General features: G+C 38.8%; 1 protein-coding gene across 1 annotated transcript in view; it reads left to right on the top strand.

Moving 5' to 3' along the window:
* LOC145990481 (carcinine transporter-like) overlaps window positions 1–12,386 on the top strand; it is a 155,365-nt gene extending 142,979 nt beyond the window's left edge. The window contains exons 10-12 of the mRNA XM_083126175.1: window positions 8,589–8,833; window positions 11,560–11,684; window positions 12,367–12,386. Coding sequence (XP_082982301.1) covers window positions 8,589–8,833; window positions 11,560–11,684; window positions 12,367–12,386 — 390 coding nt within the window. The remainder of the gene's footprint in view (window positions 1–8,588; window positions 8,834–11,559; window positions 11,685–12,366) is intronic.
* Window positions 12,387–18,019: the final 5,633 nt, after the last annotated feature.

The raw sequence follows: 18,019 nt of genomic DNA, 5'->3' as shown, positions 1-18,019 counted from the left end.
TGAACAACCCATATTTGCAATATTCTTGTTTACGTACTATGTCTAGACAAACCATAGTTGACGAGCTACATAAACCAGCCAGACGTAACTATAAGCGACTGCCAGTGGTCACAAAAGGCATAGACGATCTGTGGCAGGCTGACTTGGTTGAGATGGCAAGTGGACAGCTGAAAAACATACACAAGATCAACAAGGGCTACAAGTATCAACTTACTGTCATAGATACTTTCTCGAAATATGCCTGGGCTGTGCCACTCAAATCCAAGACTGGAGCATGTGTTACAGAAGACTTCAAGACAATCATCAATCAGAGTGGCAGATTACCGCGCTATCTACAAACAGATAACGGTAGAGAATTCTATAATTTGTCGTTTCAACAATTTGTTAAGAGCCAGTCAATACGTCATTACTCAAGTTACAGCGATCTCAAACCCTCTATTGTAGAAAGATTCAACAGGACCCTATAAAGTCATACGTATAAGCAATTTACGCTTCTAGGTAATTATAAATGGGTTGCTATGATACCAGAACTTCTAGATCAGTATAACAACTCGGTCCACACCACAATTAATAAAAAGCCATCTGACGTAACCAAATCTGACGAGCAGCAAAGGATCAACACTGTTTACTATCCGAGATATCAGCCAAAAACCAGAAGACCTAAATACAATGTAGGTGATCAAGTATGGATTAGTAAATGTAAACACATATTCAAAAGAGGCTTTACTAGAAACTGGAGCACTGAATTATTTACAGTGGTTCGAGTTATACCTGGGACCCGTAACACATATATAATAAAAGACCATCACAACGAAATCCTCAAGGGCCGATTCTATGAAGAAGAACTTAGCAAAACTAAACAGCCTGACACATATCTCATAGAAAAAGTCATCCGCAAAAAAAGGCAACAAGCTACTGGTCAAGTGGCTAGGTCATCCAGAAAAGAGCTGGATCAAAGCAGACAAAGTGATACTATGAAAACCTGGGATGTTATAAAGCGACTACCAGAGCCTGAACAGCAGACTAAGAAAAATGGCAATCTGCTACCTGATAATATTCGTTGTCTTTTTGTTGGGTCGTCGGGTTGCGGTAAGACTACGATACTGGTTGATAATTTTTTACTGGCACCTAACTGCTTAGACTGGAAAAACAGGCACTTGTACGTCTTTTCTAAGAGCTTAGAACAATTAAAATATTGTGAGTGCCTATGCCATCTGATTTGGTGATCATACCCTCGGCCACATTATAATGAATATTCAGACTCTCTATGAAGCTGATGAAGCTATACAATGGACTGGATATAGCCACTTTTTAATCAGATGTTAAGCTACTCGATGACTGTCTCGATAACTCTCTTGTTGCGTTTGATGACATTATACTGGATAATCAAAACGAGGTTCGAAATTTCTTTACACAGTGGCGGCACAAAGAGATAGATTGCTTCTACCTTGCGCAGACCTTTTCTAAAATACCAAAACAGCTGCTACGAGACAACAGCCATTTTATATGTGCGTTTCGTCAAGATCATACTAACCTCAAACACATACATGACGAGTATGTAGGTGCAGACTTAAGCTACAACGATTTTTCTAAGTTTTGTAGTAGGTGCTGGAACCAGGACAGCTACGGGTTTGTCACAATCGATATGACAAAGAAGCCCAATAGTGGTAAATATAGGAGTAAAATTAACGATTTTCTATACGTAGAGACGTATATAAACAACCATGAAACGACCAAACGTTGACGATCTTAAATTAAGAGAGTATCTTGTAAAACGATTCAAGGGATTGAAATCAGAGAACCGAGGTTTTCATGAACAACACAAGCGCACAGAACAGCCTATTATTGATGCTATTAGTGAACTGGGTATAAATATCAAAACTGTTACAGAGCAGAACCAAAATTTGATCACAGAGCTTGTACCGGTAGCTGCTCGGAACATATTAGATTATCCAATCACCCGACTTTCTAGTACTGATACACCTAGTCCTGTTCGTCCTCAAAGAATCGAAGCTAGTCAGGATCCTATTGAATTGGGCCTTCTTGCTCAAAAATATTTAAGGACACCTAAAGACAACAAAGACCAGGTCTTTGGTTTATATGCTGACACAGAGCGTGACGGTAGCATCATACATAAAATTGGCAATTTTAGAGTTACGTTTATGGACGATGATCTGATTTTATATTCAGAATCTCATCTTTGAAAAGAGGCGGTTTTGTTAAGTATCCTGGAACACCTGGATGTGGAAACTGATGACTCGTAAACGGCCTGACGACTATACAGATCAAGACTATGAGCACTACAAAGAAATACTAAAAAAATGGGATGCCCTGTACCAAAACAACGACCCTATACAAGAAAGAGTCAAATCTAGCAGTGGAGCAAAATACAACAACTTAATCAAGCCCATATGGACACAAATTAAGACAGGTAGCGGAATCAAACAGTACAGATCCCTGCCTAAAGAATTTGTCTGGGTTGACGATGTAAGAAAACTAATAGATGGGCTGCTTGTCATAGCCGGCCAAGAAAATGCCGGTAACCACAGCTTTTACAACAAAAATGTCGGAATTATGGATATGATAGCCACCAAATTGTCTAATTTTATAGTCAACGACACTAAGGGGATTGGATATCTTATAAAAATTATTAATACTCTACCGCCTAAATTTTGGAATATCTCTGAGGGTCGGGGGCTGGTTAATGACATCATAAACAAGCTGCCATTTGAGTTACACCTACCAGGCTCCCGGGACCAAACTAGACCATAGACTAAACAGAGGGGACCCTGGTGTTAATCCCCTAGACGCTGCTTGTAGAGACCATGACATAGCATACAACACACATACCGATCTTGACAAGCGACATGTGGCAGACAAAAAATTAGAAGAAGCTGCATTCGGTAGATTAGTAAGCAGAGATGCTTCTTTGGGTGAAAAAATAGCAGCTCTAGGAACCACCATAGCTATGAACACCAAACAAAAACTAGGGTGGGGGTTGTAACAGACTAAATAAACTGGCCCAGCCATAAGTGTTACAACTTAAATTTAAATCACTTAATTAAGCTATGTAATCCCAGAATATGTATATAATAAACCTACGATGAAGGCCAAGGGTGTTATGTATCAGGTACCTTATGCAGGTCTTAAATCTCATGGTACTATCGATAGTCTTCTAACCAAAAAGCAGCGCAAAAAGAAAAGCTCTTGTCTTGCCAAAGGTCATGGTATGAAGTTGTTACTTAGCACCCCCAATTAAAAAAATAACAGCAATCCAGAAAAAAAATCACATGTAGGTGGCTTTATATTTAGTATCCCGGCTATCTTTGCAACACTCGGTGCAGTTGGTAGCTTAGCAGGGGTATCGGCTGCCATAGCAAAAACAGTAATAGATGCAAAGAAGAATAAGGCCGAATTAGCTGAACAAAGGCGCCATAATCTGGCCATAGAAAAACAAGACAAAGGTCTTAAAAGAGTCATAAATAAGTTTAAAAAAAACAAGCGCCGCTTACCAACCAAGATATTGAAGCTTTCATCAAACCACTGGGAATCAAAAATTTTAGAGGGGTGTACATGTCTGATTCTTTACCAGAACAACCGCTCAAAGAAGAGTGTGGCATAGTCAATTTGGATAGCTACAAAAATCAGGGCACACACTGGATCTGCTATCTTAAATATTGAAACAACGAGGCGTTTGTGTTCGATTCGTTTGGGGGGATTCCACCTAATAATGTAGTAAAATATCTAAAATCTCATAATCTGTATTACAATGACGATGGTATTCAAAATTTTGAAGATATTAATTGTGAACATCTGTGTTTATCTGTTCTTAAATATCTGTCCCAAATAAATAAACCGTCAGTTGAAGATTTTCAAAAGGCCCTGTGGTATCTAAAACATCATGGGCATATTCCATCTGACCAGCCAGAATTCAATCTTAAAACTCAAACTACATGATTATATTATGTATCCCAAATCAATAGCTCTTAGAGCATTCTACGGCATGTACTTAATCCCTAATATTACACACCATAACAACACAATCACAGTTGGGGATCAAAAAATTGCCATCACTCCAGGGGAGTATAATATATCTACTTTAAATGCTCAGTTACCTAGTGGTTTTGTTTTAACTCAAATTCAGTCACTCACAGAGTAGAGATTGTGTCTGCTACAGAGACATTGGATCTGGGTAGTATAGCAGAGCTATTAGGCTTCCAGAACAACACAAAACCTGAACCAGCCATCAAACACACTGCTGTTAATATACCTAAATTCTTGGCCAGAGAGACACTGAATATTCAATGTAATGTGGCCGAGGGTATGATCACCAAATCAGATGGCATAGGCACTCACAAACAAACTGGCATCATCCCAACATTCAAACCTAACTCTGAATACATGGAGCCAATCATCTACACTCCATTACCAACATTATATTTTCCTGTGTGCCATAATAAATTCGACTGCATTGAGTTGGTTAGTGACTAACGAAATAGAAGAATTAGTTGATTTTGCTGGAGCCACAACAACCGCCATCATAGAGATTAATATATAAATAAAATACATACTAAAAAATGGAGCATAACGAAAGCTACGAGCTACAGTCGTTCCCTCCGAACCGTAGGACCTTTGCCAATTAGAATCAGTCCAACACAGAGATTGAGGTTGACCTTGACGTAGGGGATGGCTTTATACACCCCCACAGAGCAGACCTATATATCAAGTTTGATGTTGTCAAGCTCGACGGCACAGATTATTCTCAAATATAAGACTAGTAGACAATTTTGTACCGCATCTGTTTTCTCAAATCGAGATCCGAAAGCATGCTGTTGTCATAAACAGAGTAGACTACCCTGGTATTACATCTACAGCTTTGGCCACACTGAAGTTATCCAAGACCGAGGCCTCGTACTACAAAATCGGTGGATTTGAGGCTGGCGATAAGATAATAACCAAGAGCCACACTGTAGTGTTTCCGATGCGCCTGTTACCTGGATTCTTCTCAGATTACAAAGACATTATGTGGAAGGGTGGTTTAAGAATCACATTTCGAAGAGCCGCCAATGATAATAATTCTTTGATGCGGTACAATACATTAAACTCTACTGGGGCGGCTCTGCCTAATACCCTACCCGACGAAGGCAGATGTGTTATTCAGACTATGGAGCTAAGAATCCCGGTTGTTGAATACGAAGCCACTTAAGCTCTTAAATACAAAGCAGATATACTAAAAAATCCACAGGTGCCTTTACAACTTTATACATATCAATGTGTACAGAAACCTGCCACTGGTAGCTATTACGAATTCGATGCCACGAATTCATTTTCTAGTATACAATATGGCATGCCATATTTTGTGGTGGTGCTGTTTCAGTCTGGTCGAGACAACAACCAGCAACAAAATTCAAGTAACTTCGATAACTGTTATATCAAGAACATATATCTTAAAAACGGCAGAAACGAGGCGTTTCCTAGAGAAAATTATAATTTAGACATGTCCAAGGATGATTTTCTTGAATTATACGAGGCCTACACTGCATACAAAAGAGTCACTACTGGCAATACCGACATGTATTACTCACCCGATGAATTCAAAGCACAGAGACCAATGTTTGTAATCAACACCTCAAAAGCAAGCAGGTTGTAGTTAGTGACAGGACAAATATTAAAATAATCTGTGAATTCCATGATACACCACCTGCCGACTCCATATGCAGTGTTATTCTTATAGGTCAGAAATCATATGTTTATGATATAAGAAACGAAAGAGTCACAGAGCAATTTTAGAAGACCTGTACACAATGCATTGTCTTAGTACTAGATATACAAGTTGAGCCTGGTGCCCAATTAAAATATTCGGGTTAACATATTAATAATCTGAACTGACTCAAGTATTTTAGCACACTTGACAGAGTATTACACAAAAGGCAATAAGCTCATATGAGCATCTTGGCTTAGCTTTAAATGTAGCCAAAACAATGCCAAGAGGGCCATATTTTTTACAATCCTATGGACAACAATCCGACAGATGCAGCTTTTGTACGTGTAGCCAAATGAATCTGAGGGGGTCATACTTTTTACGGGAAATCCCCGAGGGCTTTTTTACTAAATTCTTGGATTCGACAGGAAGCACACTGTAGGCAATAAGCTTATATAAGCATCTTGACATAGTTTTAAGTGTAGCCAAAACCAGTCTGAGGGGGGTCATACTTTTTTGTCCCAGTAATAGGACCAATCATACTACTTAGCTACGCCTAGTTCGCTGAACTTTTTGACACTATATATAAAAAAAATAGTTGTAGTGCAGGTGTCTCCCGGTGTCAAGGTGGTGCTAGGAAATAACCTTCAACCAATAACTTCATAAGATTCAACAAATGCCTATCTGCTGCTGTAAACGTTCATTTGACTAGATAGCACCAGGTGCCAGCAGTCTCGTATCACTCCTTGCTTTCGTTTTGAAGCCAGTGGGCGGAGTTTAAGTTTGTCGGCGTAAGATGGCTGCATCTACTTCAACCAATGGCTTCACAGACAGAACAAGATCGCATCGGCTGCTGCAAGCGCACGCGGGCTGGAAGGAGCATGGAAGCAGGCTCCAACTACAAATGCAAACTCGAGGTCTACTCTACACTTAAATACTACAAACCAAACTATAACTAGCTTCATTTGCAAATGGAATATTATTCCTTCAGGTTTCCTGTCGCTTCTGTTAGTACAGCTGTGTTTTGAGCAGGCACCATTCCTTCCTAAATCTTATTCAAAAGTACACAAAATTACATGCTTTCTTACGGCGTCTTCGAATGTTTTGGTCTGACTTCTCCGGTTCTGTCACGCGACCCAGCTTCAGAAACAGCACGCAGTGGTTAGTCCTTCCTTGCTTACCTCCACGGATAGCACGCACCACGTGACCATACACCACACACTACATCCCTCCAGAAGGCAGTGCAAACGGTGCAAACACCAAATGCACTACTTGACACCAAATGAACGAAGTAGACGAGTAAGTGTTGCACAGTGTAACCAACTAGACGCACGCGCAATGCATAGAGAGAGTCAAAAAGTGCAGCGAACTTGACGGGGCAACTAAGTTCCTCCGTTGATATTGTCAGCCTTCCTGTCGCACACATGGGCAGCTTTGTTTAAAAAATGACAGTGTACGTTAGAACAGTAGAGTCCTGTTGTGCGTTTGTGCGTGTGGGTGGGGGTGAGAGAGAGAGAGAGTTTGATTGCGTCCGTGAGTGGTGTGTGTGCATGTGCGCGTATGTGTGTGAGAGAGAGATTGTTTGCGTCCGTGAGTGGTGTGCGTTTGTTTGTGTGCATGTGTGTGTGTGAGAGAGAGAGAGATAGAGAGAAAGAGAGAGAGAAAGAAAGAGAGAGAGACAGAGAGAGAGAGAGAGACAGAGATAGGAGTGCATGTTACAAATATATGCGTACAAATCTATGAAATCCCCTTAGCTTCAGAAGAGTTTTCTTTACTAATGCTGAGTATATATATATTGACGTATACATGCGATTTCTTAAGGATTTATATATAATTCAGTCCAGGACACATACATTTGATGCCTAAATGGTGCCCTAATAAAGTTATAAAATAATAATAATAATAAATTTCCTTGTTATATCCATGTAAGGTCCAAATGTAGTCAAAAATAAAATATGTTCATTCAATATCCAAACTATGTACCAAAAACATCCTTTTTACATCCCAATTACATCCAGAAAATGTTTTAAACTGGTCCAAAAAATATTCTTTTCACATCTAAATTACATCCATATAAGATCCAAATGTAGTCTAAAATATGTCCAAGAATATACAAAGTATGAAAAAATATAAATATGCTAACCAAGGCAGTAATTTATTTTATTAAAAACATAAACTAAACTTAACGTTTCAACCTTCTAGCAAGGTCTTCATCAGACTCTGTATCAAGTACAATACTGCCTTGGTTAGCATATTTATATTTTTTCATAATAATGGAAACAAGGCTTAATGGTGTTATACAAAGTATGTACAAAAAATGTCTAAATCAAAGCATAATTTCCAGATTACGTCCCACTTCATGTCCAAAACATGTCCAAAAGTGATCCGAAAATGTCCAAAATATATCCATTTCTGGATATCACGTATGCGGACAAATGGTTATCCAGGGTATATCCAATGGATGTCTATTGGATATTTCTGGATATCTATTAGATTTCAAGAACTTCCGACACAAATATCCAAAAGATATCTAATGGATATCTTTTAGACATTTCTGTGCTGTGTGGGAAGATGACGGTGCCCTAACTGAACCAAGTCGTCACTGTCAAAAGGCCTGGTGGACCAGTCCGACTATGTCACAGACTTCTTAGAGCACGCAACAAAGTTTAATTCTGATAACTGGCTTTGGTTTCAAAGTCATTTTAAGGTTCAAATTGAAATTGAATTTGCATTCAAATTTTCTTTACTGAAGGGCGATGTTCAGCCTGTGGCTGTTGTCCCACCTGGGCGGATTAAGCAATATTTCAGGTGAAACTGTGAAGTATAGTTCTGTGGTATACGTTGTAATTCATAGGTTTACGTCACTGAATTGATTCCTTTCTCGCAGGGAAAGAAGATGGAGGAGAAGAACGATGACCAGTTGTACGATGGCCTCCTGAAGTCCGTCGGTCACTACGGCTTCTTTCAGAAAAGGTTTTTAATTCTCTTCAATTTCGGGTTCATTGCCCTTTCGTCTATGGTTCTCCTCAATTTAGTGATGGACATGGATGTTCCGGAACACTGGTGCCACGTACCGGGAAAGGAGGGAACTAACTTAACTCTAGAAGAATGGAAGAATTTAACTTTACCAAGGTAAGAGGTTAACATGTACTGTGGGCAATGTTTTCAAAGCTACGTCTTTGCTGGAGTCTGTATTATAACATAATAATTTGTTGATCTGTACCTTGTTAGTAATATTACCGTTAACATTAGAATCTACAAAGGTTAAATATCGTAAATATCTTTACACTTATTGTTCTACAATAAGTAACTACTGAACATTGAAGTTAGTGAAGCAGATATTTACTGATGAAAAACAAACAGAGCTGATAGAGAAACACAGCAAACTATTTTTTAAAAAAACACTTTTTTGTAGTGTGGATTATGTGCAGTCTGAACTTCCATTTTATTCTGCATCCATTCCAATCCTGTTAGGAAGTGAACATAATTTCCAAATCTTTCACGCATTTGAAGAGGAAATTAATCAGTGGAAAGAAGACGTGATATCTACATATGCGATGTATCCTTTGGAAAAACACAGCTTGTAAAGTCCTATTTATTGAATCGTTTATGAACGATTGTTCATAAACGATCATGATCATTAGACCAGTAACTTAGCATTTTCCTCACTGCCATCGAAAATAGTATCTGACATCTCCAAAATTGTCTGATACCTGGGTAAAATAGAAATCTTAAAACTTGAGAATCCAAAGATGTTCATGTAAATTAGTTTTTTACGCTAATATTTTTACGTATATCTAAAAAAAAATCTAGCCCTCTTCTGCCAAGGACCGGACTCTTGAACATATCAATAGACCTGAATGTTCTGAGGAGGGAGTGAGTTAACAGCAAATATTAAAGTATTTCTTGAAAGTTCTTAAGTCTCATAATATTCTCCTCTTATTTCATGATGTACATGGTTAGAGTAGGACTTTCCAATTGGTATTTAATATTACTGTTCTGGTAGTAAAAGGATGCAGAGGTACACTCTGACGTGGAAACCAGTGGAGATGTTATGAGAAGACATTGTTATTCACCCCGAAGAACCTGCTCTTCAGCAGTGGGAAACTATGCTTCGTGTCAAACCATAGCCCGGTTCTAAACACTATAGCTAGACGCTCCAATCATCCTCATTTCACCATTTTACTCGTTCACCCAATAAGCAACCTACAGACTATTAATCGATATCTTTCTAATCATAGAGCTTCCTTGTTGCTGTTGAGATTTTGAGTCTACTTCTTGCACAGATAGGCCACTCTGGAGCTGGCCTACAGTTTAAAGCAGGGTTCTTAAATATTCAGGGACCCATACAGTCTAATGGGTTCTATTCAGTTCCGTAACAGGATCGGAACCTTTTTTTCTCGCACAATTGAAATTCGGTCCAAGTTGCGTATTGTTTCATTTCCATACGAATCTATTTATACTGACATTTAAATTGTTCCGGAAAAAATGTTCCTCAACTGTTTTTAAATTGATCCGAAAAAAAGGCTCCTGGACCGAATTCAAATTCAGCTGAAAAAAAATTCTTGGACCGTATTTATATTGATCCGAAAAGTTAAAGGTTCCTGGACCGTATTTAAATTCATCCGGAAAAAAGTCCTTGTCCGTTTTTAAATTCATCCGGAAAATAGGTTCTTGGAACGAATTGAAATACTTTACAGATAAGAAGGTTCTATAAGTTCCAGAACCTATTTACGCTTGCTGATGTTCTCTCCTGGACCGGAGTTGAATTTATTTAAAATTCCTAAACCTTTAACAATCCTGGTTTGAAGTGGGATACCGTCCAACCGGGTATCGAACCCGCTGCTCCTTAATTACAGTGGACGACATTAGCATTACGCCATTGGTGCTTGTACTAGTTACCTTGAGATTAGATACATATTCAAATACACGATTAATATTAGATAAAATCTTCCTCAATTTTTGTTAATATTCTGTTACTTTTCTTTGTTCAACAACCTACTACCATTTCAAGACATGTAACATTAAGTTTCCTCTGCAGATTTTTATCAAAATGTTTATGATAATTACTCGCAGTGCACCTTCATTTATCTCTTACGTTTTTTTTTATATTGGATTGCAATGAAACTTCACACATATATAATGCGATATGTTACTAATGCACCCAATTTTTCATTTGCAGGTAACTAAGCAAAGAAGAAAACAGAGCTGTACTTCAGTTCTTGTAAATAGAGGGTTATCACTGATCATTGCTAAAATGCGATGGTCAGTAATGATGCCCCAGCCCCCTTACAGTCCGGATTTAGCCCCATCGGACTTTAATTGGTTTGCCCCTCTCAAAAAACTTTTACGTGGACAGCATTTCTAGGACTTGGTAGACATTAAAATCGCTGTGAATGCGTGGGTCAAAAAACAAAATCTGGCTTTTTCCAGAGCGGATTTCGGCATTGGGTTGAACGGTGGCAGAAATGTATCGAAAACAACGGACAGTATTTTGAATATCCTTGATGGGTACTACCAAACACTTGTATCTATTTTCACAAAAATATTGAACTTCCATTGCAATCCGATAACAATCCGATAACAATATGAGGAGTTATTAAGGTGGACGCATAAATTTCGGGATGACTTTTATCAGTGCATCACTAAGTTTTCTTAAAAATAGGCTTACATAGCACTTTACCAAAGATGTAATATAAAGAGATGTAAAATATTCCGTTGTTTCTGGCGGGTTAGATTTTTTTTCCAAATCTAAGTTTACTTTTCAAATTGTGTACAATTTATGTATCATTTTCTACTTTATCCTGAATTTGAATGGTGTTTTCATTAATGAATAACAATTTTCGCATTAATTTCAGAGAAATTGACAATAAAGGGCATATGAGTATAAGCAAGTGCAAGATGTATGATTCCAACTGGACATCCTACACTGATGAAGATTTTCTGGAACCATTTGTCAACACGAGCAATATGGATACAGTTCGTAAGTATACGGTGTCAAATATTTTTGTTATAGAATATTAACTATTGGGCATTCTTGATTGAGTTGAATTCAATATGGCGGACGTCTGCTTGACACACACAACTATGGTTCCCCCCCGGACCTAACATCTATCATGAATAATTGTAGCAAACATATAATGTAATGAGGCCTTTATCAGTCACATAGCTATACATATTATTTTGTATCTTCTGATCCCATTGCAGTCCCAGTTTGATTTTTCGTGTGTGTTGCATGGTGCACCAAATATATATTTTTTTTACAATTATTGTCGATGACGTGTTTTGAGATATTGAAGGTCAAAAGTCAACGTCACGTGACAAAATTTTATTTTATCCCAAGGTAGCTGTTCCATTCACTGCACAACAAACTTTATTTCAGCTTCCTAGGCCAAATAGGAGCAGAGTTACAGTACTTTTAGTATAGCTAACCAAGCTCAGAAAGGTCAATTTCTGCAAACTTTGACCTTGAATAAATTTACAATTACAAGACAAACGAGACTCAAAATTTTCATACTTACTAAGTTCCATGCATAGTTTCAACTCCCCAAATTTCATGAAAATCGAAGATGGTCAGGTTGAAAATTGCACATATCTGTGTTGATTTGGCATGGAATGACTCGTGAGCTTAAAGCTAATTCAATACAAATTTTTACAGATTTCAGGAGCTACATGCATCAAGTAATGTATGGCACTAACATTTTTAGGAACTGATTTTTAATCTTCAGTGCATTTTATTGCTTAATTGGCATTGCAAAGGATTATTTTGTGGCATGTTTGGAAAGAGTGAGAAACTAGGAAGTGCAAGCGTCAGCACGAGCTAGAATGCGGAATGGTGTGAGTGCAAGATGTAGGAAAGGTGTTGACGTAGAGAGGGGAATGATCGTAGTTTTGGTGGAAAAGAGAAAACGAGGGTAGAGAAGTTGAATTGGAGCCGGCAACGGAATAGTTTCCATTTCAGGAGAAGGTCCACAATCATCCCAGGCAAATTATACCAACCTATCACCTATCGTTGTACAAGTTATTAGAGACCTGTTTTAGATGCTGGGCAGAAATCACCACGTAGCCTTCCTAGAAATAAGGAAATACTGCGAGAGGTAATTAACGTCGTATCATAGGGGATGACATAGGTGGATGTTCATCCTTGGGAAAAGGAACGAACATAGGCCTACGAATTTCAGTAGTCAAATACCCATTTATTCCCAAGTCTCTAATAACTTGTACAGTGGCTCTCAAAAGATTTAGGACAACGACATTTTAAACTAGGCAACCCAACTTACCCAAGGCGTTGTTGGGTTGCGTGTAGAGTTAGGCTAAATTTCAGGGTTGCCACATGCACAATAAATATTTATAAAATACGAGAAAGAAAGAAATCCAAGTATTATTGTATAAAACTAGAAAAAAATATCAGTATTACATTTGTTACAAATGAGAAATACTTTCTGAAAGAAACAAAATCGATTTTCTAGTATTTCATAGCTGATGAGTCTACACAAAGGAAAAGATGAGAGATGAAACAGAAGGGGACAACAGAGAGGAGAAGAGAGAAAGCAAAAGGGGAAAAGGAAAAGCAAAGGAGGGAATGAAATGAAGGACAGAAGTGGATAGGAGAAGTAATGAGGAGAAAGGCAGAAGATGCGAGAAGAGATGAGGAAAATGGAGCAAACAGGAGAGAAGAGAGGAAGGCAAACAGAATGAGAGAAGATTAGAAGAGGAGTTTGGAGAGGAGTGAAGGAGACGATAAGAGGAGAGTGGAGAATAGAGTGAAAGAGAGAAGAACGAAAAGAAGAGGAGAAGAGTGTAGTGGAGTCGGAAATATAAGACAGGAGAGGAGATAAGAGGAGTGGAGAAGAGTGGGATGAAGACAAGAGGGGAGAAATGGAGGGAGGGCGATATGAGATAAAGCAGAGGAGAAGGAGGGGAGAGAAGAAGGAGAAGGAGAAGAGAAGAACAGAAAAGACTGGAGACGAGAGGAGGGAAGATGTAGTTTCAGAAAATGTCGTCTCGGCGTCAAGAATTGATGCATTGATCAAATTATCGACTTGACACATTCAATAACATTTTAAAATGTATTGGAGAATGTATTAGATGTGTGCGAAATGCCTTTTGGTTGGGTCAGAGCAAGATAAAATCTTCCACGTAAGATCTTTGATTTTACCTGCGATTATACCACTAAAAACATGAATGTAATTTTAATATTTATAAGAATTTTCCAATATTTCTCCACTTCGCGGTTCGTTAAAATGGAGATTTTGTTATTTCCCCTACCCCCAATCGTTAATTCCACACTGAATCATTCCGTTTCACACGGCGTGGACAATGAGCACAATGGGATATGTCTAAAACGTATGAAAATTTTCTGCCACCGGAGGGGTTTGAACCCACGACCGTCAGGTTGACAATGCTTAACGGTATCCACTACCCTACAAGCTTGCGCTCCTGAAAGCAGGTAGAAGCAGCTGACGAATGTGAAATGTAGATCAACTCTCCTCCTACATGTAATGTGCAAAGAATACTTGTTTGTAACAAAGAAAACGATGGTAGTACGAATCGGCGAAAACATTGAATGGAGAATTGCACATGATGAAAATTGTTCATTCGTTCGTACGGAGGTATCCCTGCATTGAACTCGAGTGGGAAAAGGGGTAAAATTAGTATGTCCTGAATTGCCACAAACATAAATAGTTATTTCATTAATATTTGTCAATGCCTTTGAAGCAGTAAACAATTATTGTTAGAGTATCATAATTCACGATCTTATACAGGAAAATATTCCTTTGAACGTGTGTCAATTAATTATTTTTTTTTAGTAAATTTTAGTAAACTACCTGCATAGCATGCGTGGAAATGTCATTTTTTTCGTTTTCGTGAATGCAACTGGCATATATATGTTAATGATTAATTGGAACGATAATTATGAAGAATGATAAATGGTCAAACATACAAGGTAGAATCCAAAAGTAAGGTAACAAGTTTTTTTCCACAGAAACCTTTATGTCGTGGTTGCCTGAACTGTGACAGGGTATACATGACACTGCACACTAACATTCCACATAGTCACCATATTTGTCTAAGCACGTGTTCCAGCGGGTGACCAATGCATCAATGCCACGAGTGAAGAAATCAGTGTCAACGCTGTCCAACCAGGTTTTCACTGTATCCTGTGCCTCTTGCACTGTGTTGAAGCGTCGTCCTCGAAGATGCTTCTTCATTGGTCCGAACAGATGGAAATCGCTGGGTGAAAGATCAGGGCTGTATGCGGGGTGTTCCAAAACCTCCCAGTGGAAACGTGTGACATGGTCACGGGTGAGCTGCGCTGTGTGAGGTCGAGCGTTGTCGTGTATCAACAATACGCCCTCCCTGAGTGCTCCAGGTCGTTTCCGACGTATGGTCTCTCTCAATCTGTCCAATGTCTGGCAGTAGGTCACAGCATTGACAGTGGTACCACGTGGAAGGAATTCCAGGTGAATCACAGCAAGGTGGTCCCAAAAGATCGTGGCCATTGTTTTCCTTGCACATGTTACTGTTTTAAACTTTTTGGAAGGGGGCGATGATGGATGTTTCCACATCATGGAGGAACGTTTGGATTCCGGTGTCCACAATGGCACAGGTGTCTCATCACCCGTAATGATGCGATACAGAAATGACGACCCTTCTTGTTGATAACGGATCAGGTGGTTCAGACTCATGCCCATTCGTCTGCCTTTGTCATAATCAGTGAGATTTCTTGGTACCCAATGTGCACACACTTTGCGGTAGCCAAGCGTGTTGTGCACAATACTGTGCACAGAACCATACGAAATGTTCAGTGCATCTGCAATGTGTGACAGTGTGATTCGCCTATCCTCCCTAATCATTCCCTCTACCTGACAAATGTTGTGGTCGGTAGCTGAAGTTGACTGTCTGCCACTTCGCTGATCATCATTAATGTCAGTCCTACCATTTTCAAACTCCTTACACCAACACCACACTTGTTTCCTGGATAACACGTTGTTTCCATACACCTCCACAAGTTCCCGATGGATCTCGGCTGGTTTCGTCCCCTTCGCATGCAAGAACCTGATCATAAAACATAAATAGTTATTTCATTAATATTTGTCAATGCCTTTGAAGCAGTAAACAATTATTGTTAGAGTATCACAATTCACGATCTTATACAGGAAAATATTCCTTTAAACGTGTGTCAATTCATTTATTTGTTTATATATTTTTAGAAAATTCCAGATGCAGAACAATGTAGCCACCGTACACTGGTATTACATATAATCTTACCATGTTCTTGTTTAATAGAAGGATTTTTTTTATTATTATTTAAAGAAAGAACACCTCGTATGGAGGGTCAAACCTGGGACAGCTTACAATGCTATCAAGAACTCTGAATAATACACTTTTGGTTTTCCTTGGAGCAATATATCGTAATTATTCTGTCGCCTCAGTATTGTAAAGTTTATCCTGCAAGAAAAAAAAGTTCAATTCTCATATAGCTCTTTACTTATAGAATTACTTTATACGTATACATTTGAAATGTAACTCTGAATTTCTTTCTTCGTATTAGTATATCTGAGCTTGTGGATATTTTATTTGCAATTTTATTGGAGTTAAATGAACATCTACGAAATAATTCCTTATAACTTGAAATCTAGTAAATATATACTATCAAGTCTTCAAATGAATTTAGACCATTAATTTTTGGCAAGAGAATTATGTATGATCAGTCATTCATTGCTGAAGCAAACGTTTTAATACTTTCTGGAATTTTCATTCTGAGTTAAGCTTGTTTACTTGCTAAATGTATGCGAACTACACTCTGTCCCACTTATCTCTGGAGCAGGTGAACGAAAACATGTATCTGAGCAGCGATGAACAAGTGAGAGGAACGGGATTGCGTTTAGAGAGAAAGCCACAGCAGTTAGCAACCTTCCCATCAACGTGTACGGTTTCGCTCTGCCCACTCGATCCCCCCCCCCTTTCCCCCTCTCCTTCTCTTCCACTATGCGCGGCTTTGCTCCAGAGAGGCTGGGTCAGGGTACAGTTAATTGATTTCGCAAAGAGTATCTGTGTGTGCCACACATTTAATTGTTACTCACATGAAAAAAAATGTTGTCAATTTGCATTCAGGGGGTAGTTTCACAGTTACAAACTATTTTGGCCTTGATGAGAAGTTTAGTGTAAATAGGCATTTTGTTTATAATTTTGAACTTCAGGTCTAAGGTTGAAATCTTCATATTTAGGGCTTGAACTCGTCACCTAAGAGGTTGAAGACCCGTCCTGTTCTTTGTGCGTGACCTTCTTTATTTCTTTAAATTCATTATTCATCCTCCTCCTCGCGATTATCCAAAAGTAAAATAAGAGAAATCCTCCTACGTGACCGTGCGGTCTAAGGCAATGTGCTTTGGACTCCGGGACGGCATGTGTTCGAAATAAATAAGAATAAATTCTTAAAGGTAAAAGAAGATTAAATACACAAATGCAAAACAAAGATATTCTACATAATAGTTATAAAGTGCACATTTAATTAATCATTAGTAAAACTACAGATCAATTTTTACATAAACGTGTATTTAAAGTTGGTTCTAATTTACAAGGTAGAATCAAAAAGTAAGGTAACAAATGCCCTGAAAATGTACAACGATATGGTAGTAACTATTTCTTTTGTGTGTTGTAGGTATTGATGGATAGTATCCCTGGTGACCGCTAGAGAGCAGCACGGTGACACAGTTGCAGAGAATCGCAGTTCGAAGATGGCAGGGTTACTGGAAACATGGTCAAATGTGGAAGTGCGAAGTGTGATCAGGTTCTTGCATGCGAAGGGGACGAAACCAGCCGAGATCCATCGGGAACTTGTGGAGGTGTATGGAAACAACGTGTTATCCAGGAAACAAGTGTGGTGTTGGTGAAAGGAGTTTGAAAATGGTAGGACTGACATTAATGATGATCAGCGAAGTGGCAGACAGTCAACTTCAGCTACCGACCACAACATTTGTCAGGTAGAGGGAATGATTAGGGAGGATAGGCGAATCACACTGTCACACATTGCAGATGCACTGAACATTTCGTATGGTTCTGTGCACAGTATTGTGCACAACACGCTTGGCTACCGCAAAGTGTGTGCACATTGGGTACCAAGAAATCTCACTGATTATGACAAAGGCAGACGAATGGGCATGAGTCTGAACCACCTGATCCGTTATCAACAAGAAGGGTCGTCATTTCTGTATCGCATCATTACGGGTGATGAGACACCTGTGCCATTGTGGACACCGGAATCCAAACGTTCCTCCATGATGTGGAAACATCCATCATCGCCCCCATCCAAAA

The sequence above is a fragment of the Lepisma saccharinum genome, chromosome 7 (genome assembly GCF_977018435.1).
Source record: "Lepisma saccharinum chromosome 7, izLepSacc3.1, whole genome shotgun sequence".
NCBI lineage: Eukaryota > Metazoa > Arthropoda > Insecta > Zygentoma > Lepismatidae > Lepisma > Lepisma saccharinum.
Note: the sequence above shows the minus strand (reverse complement) of the source record. Positions and strands in the feature narration are given on the sequence as shown.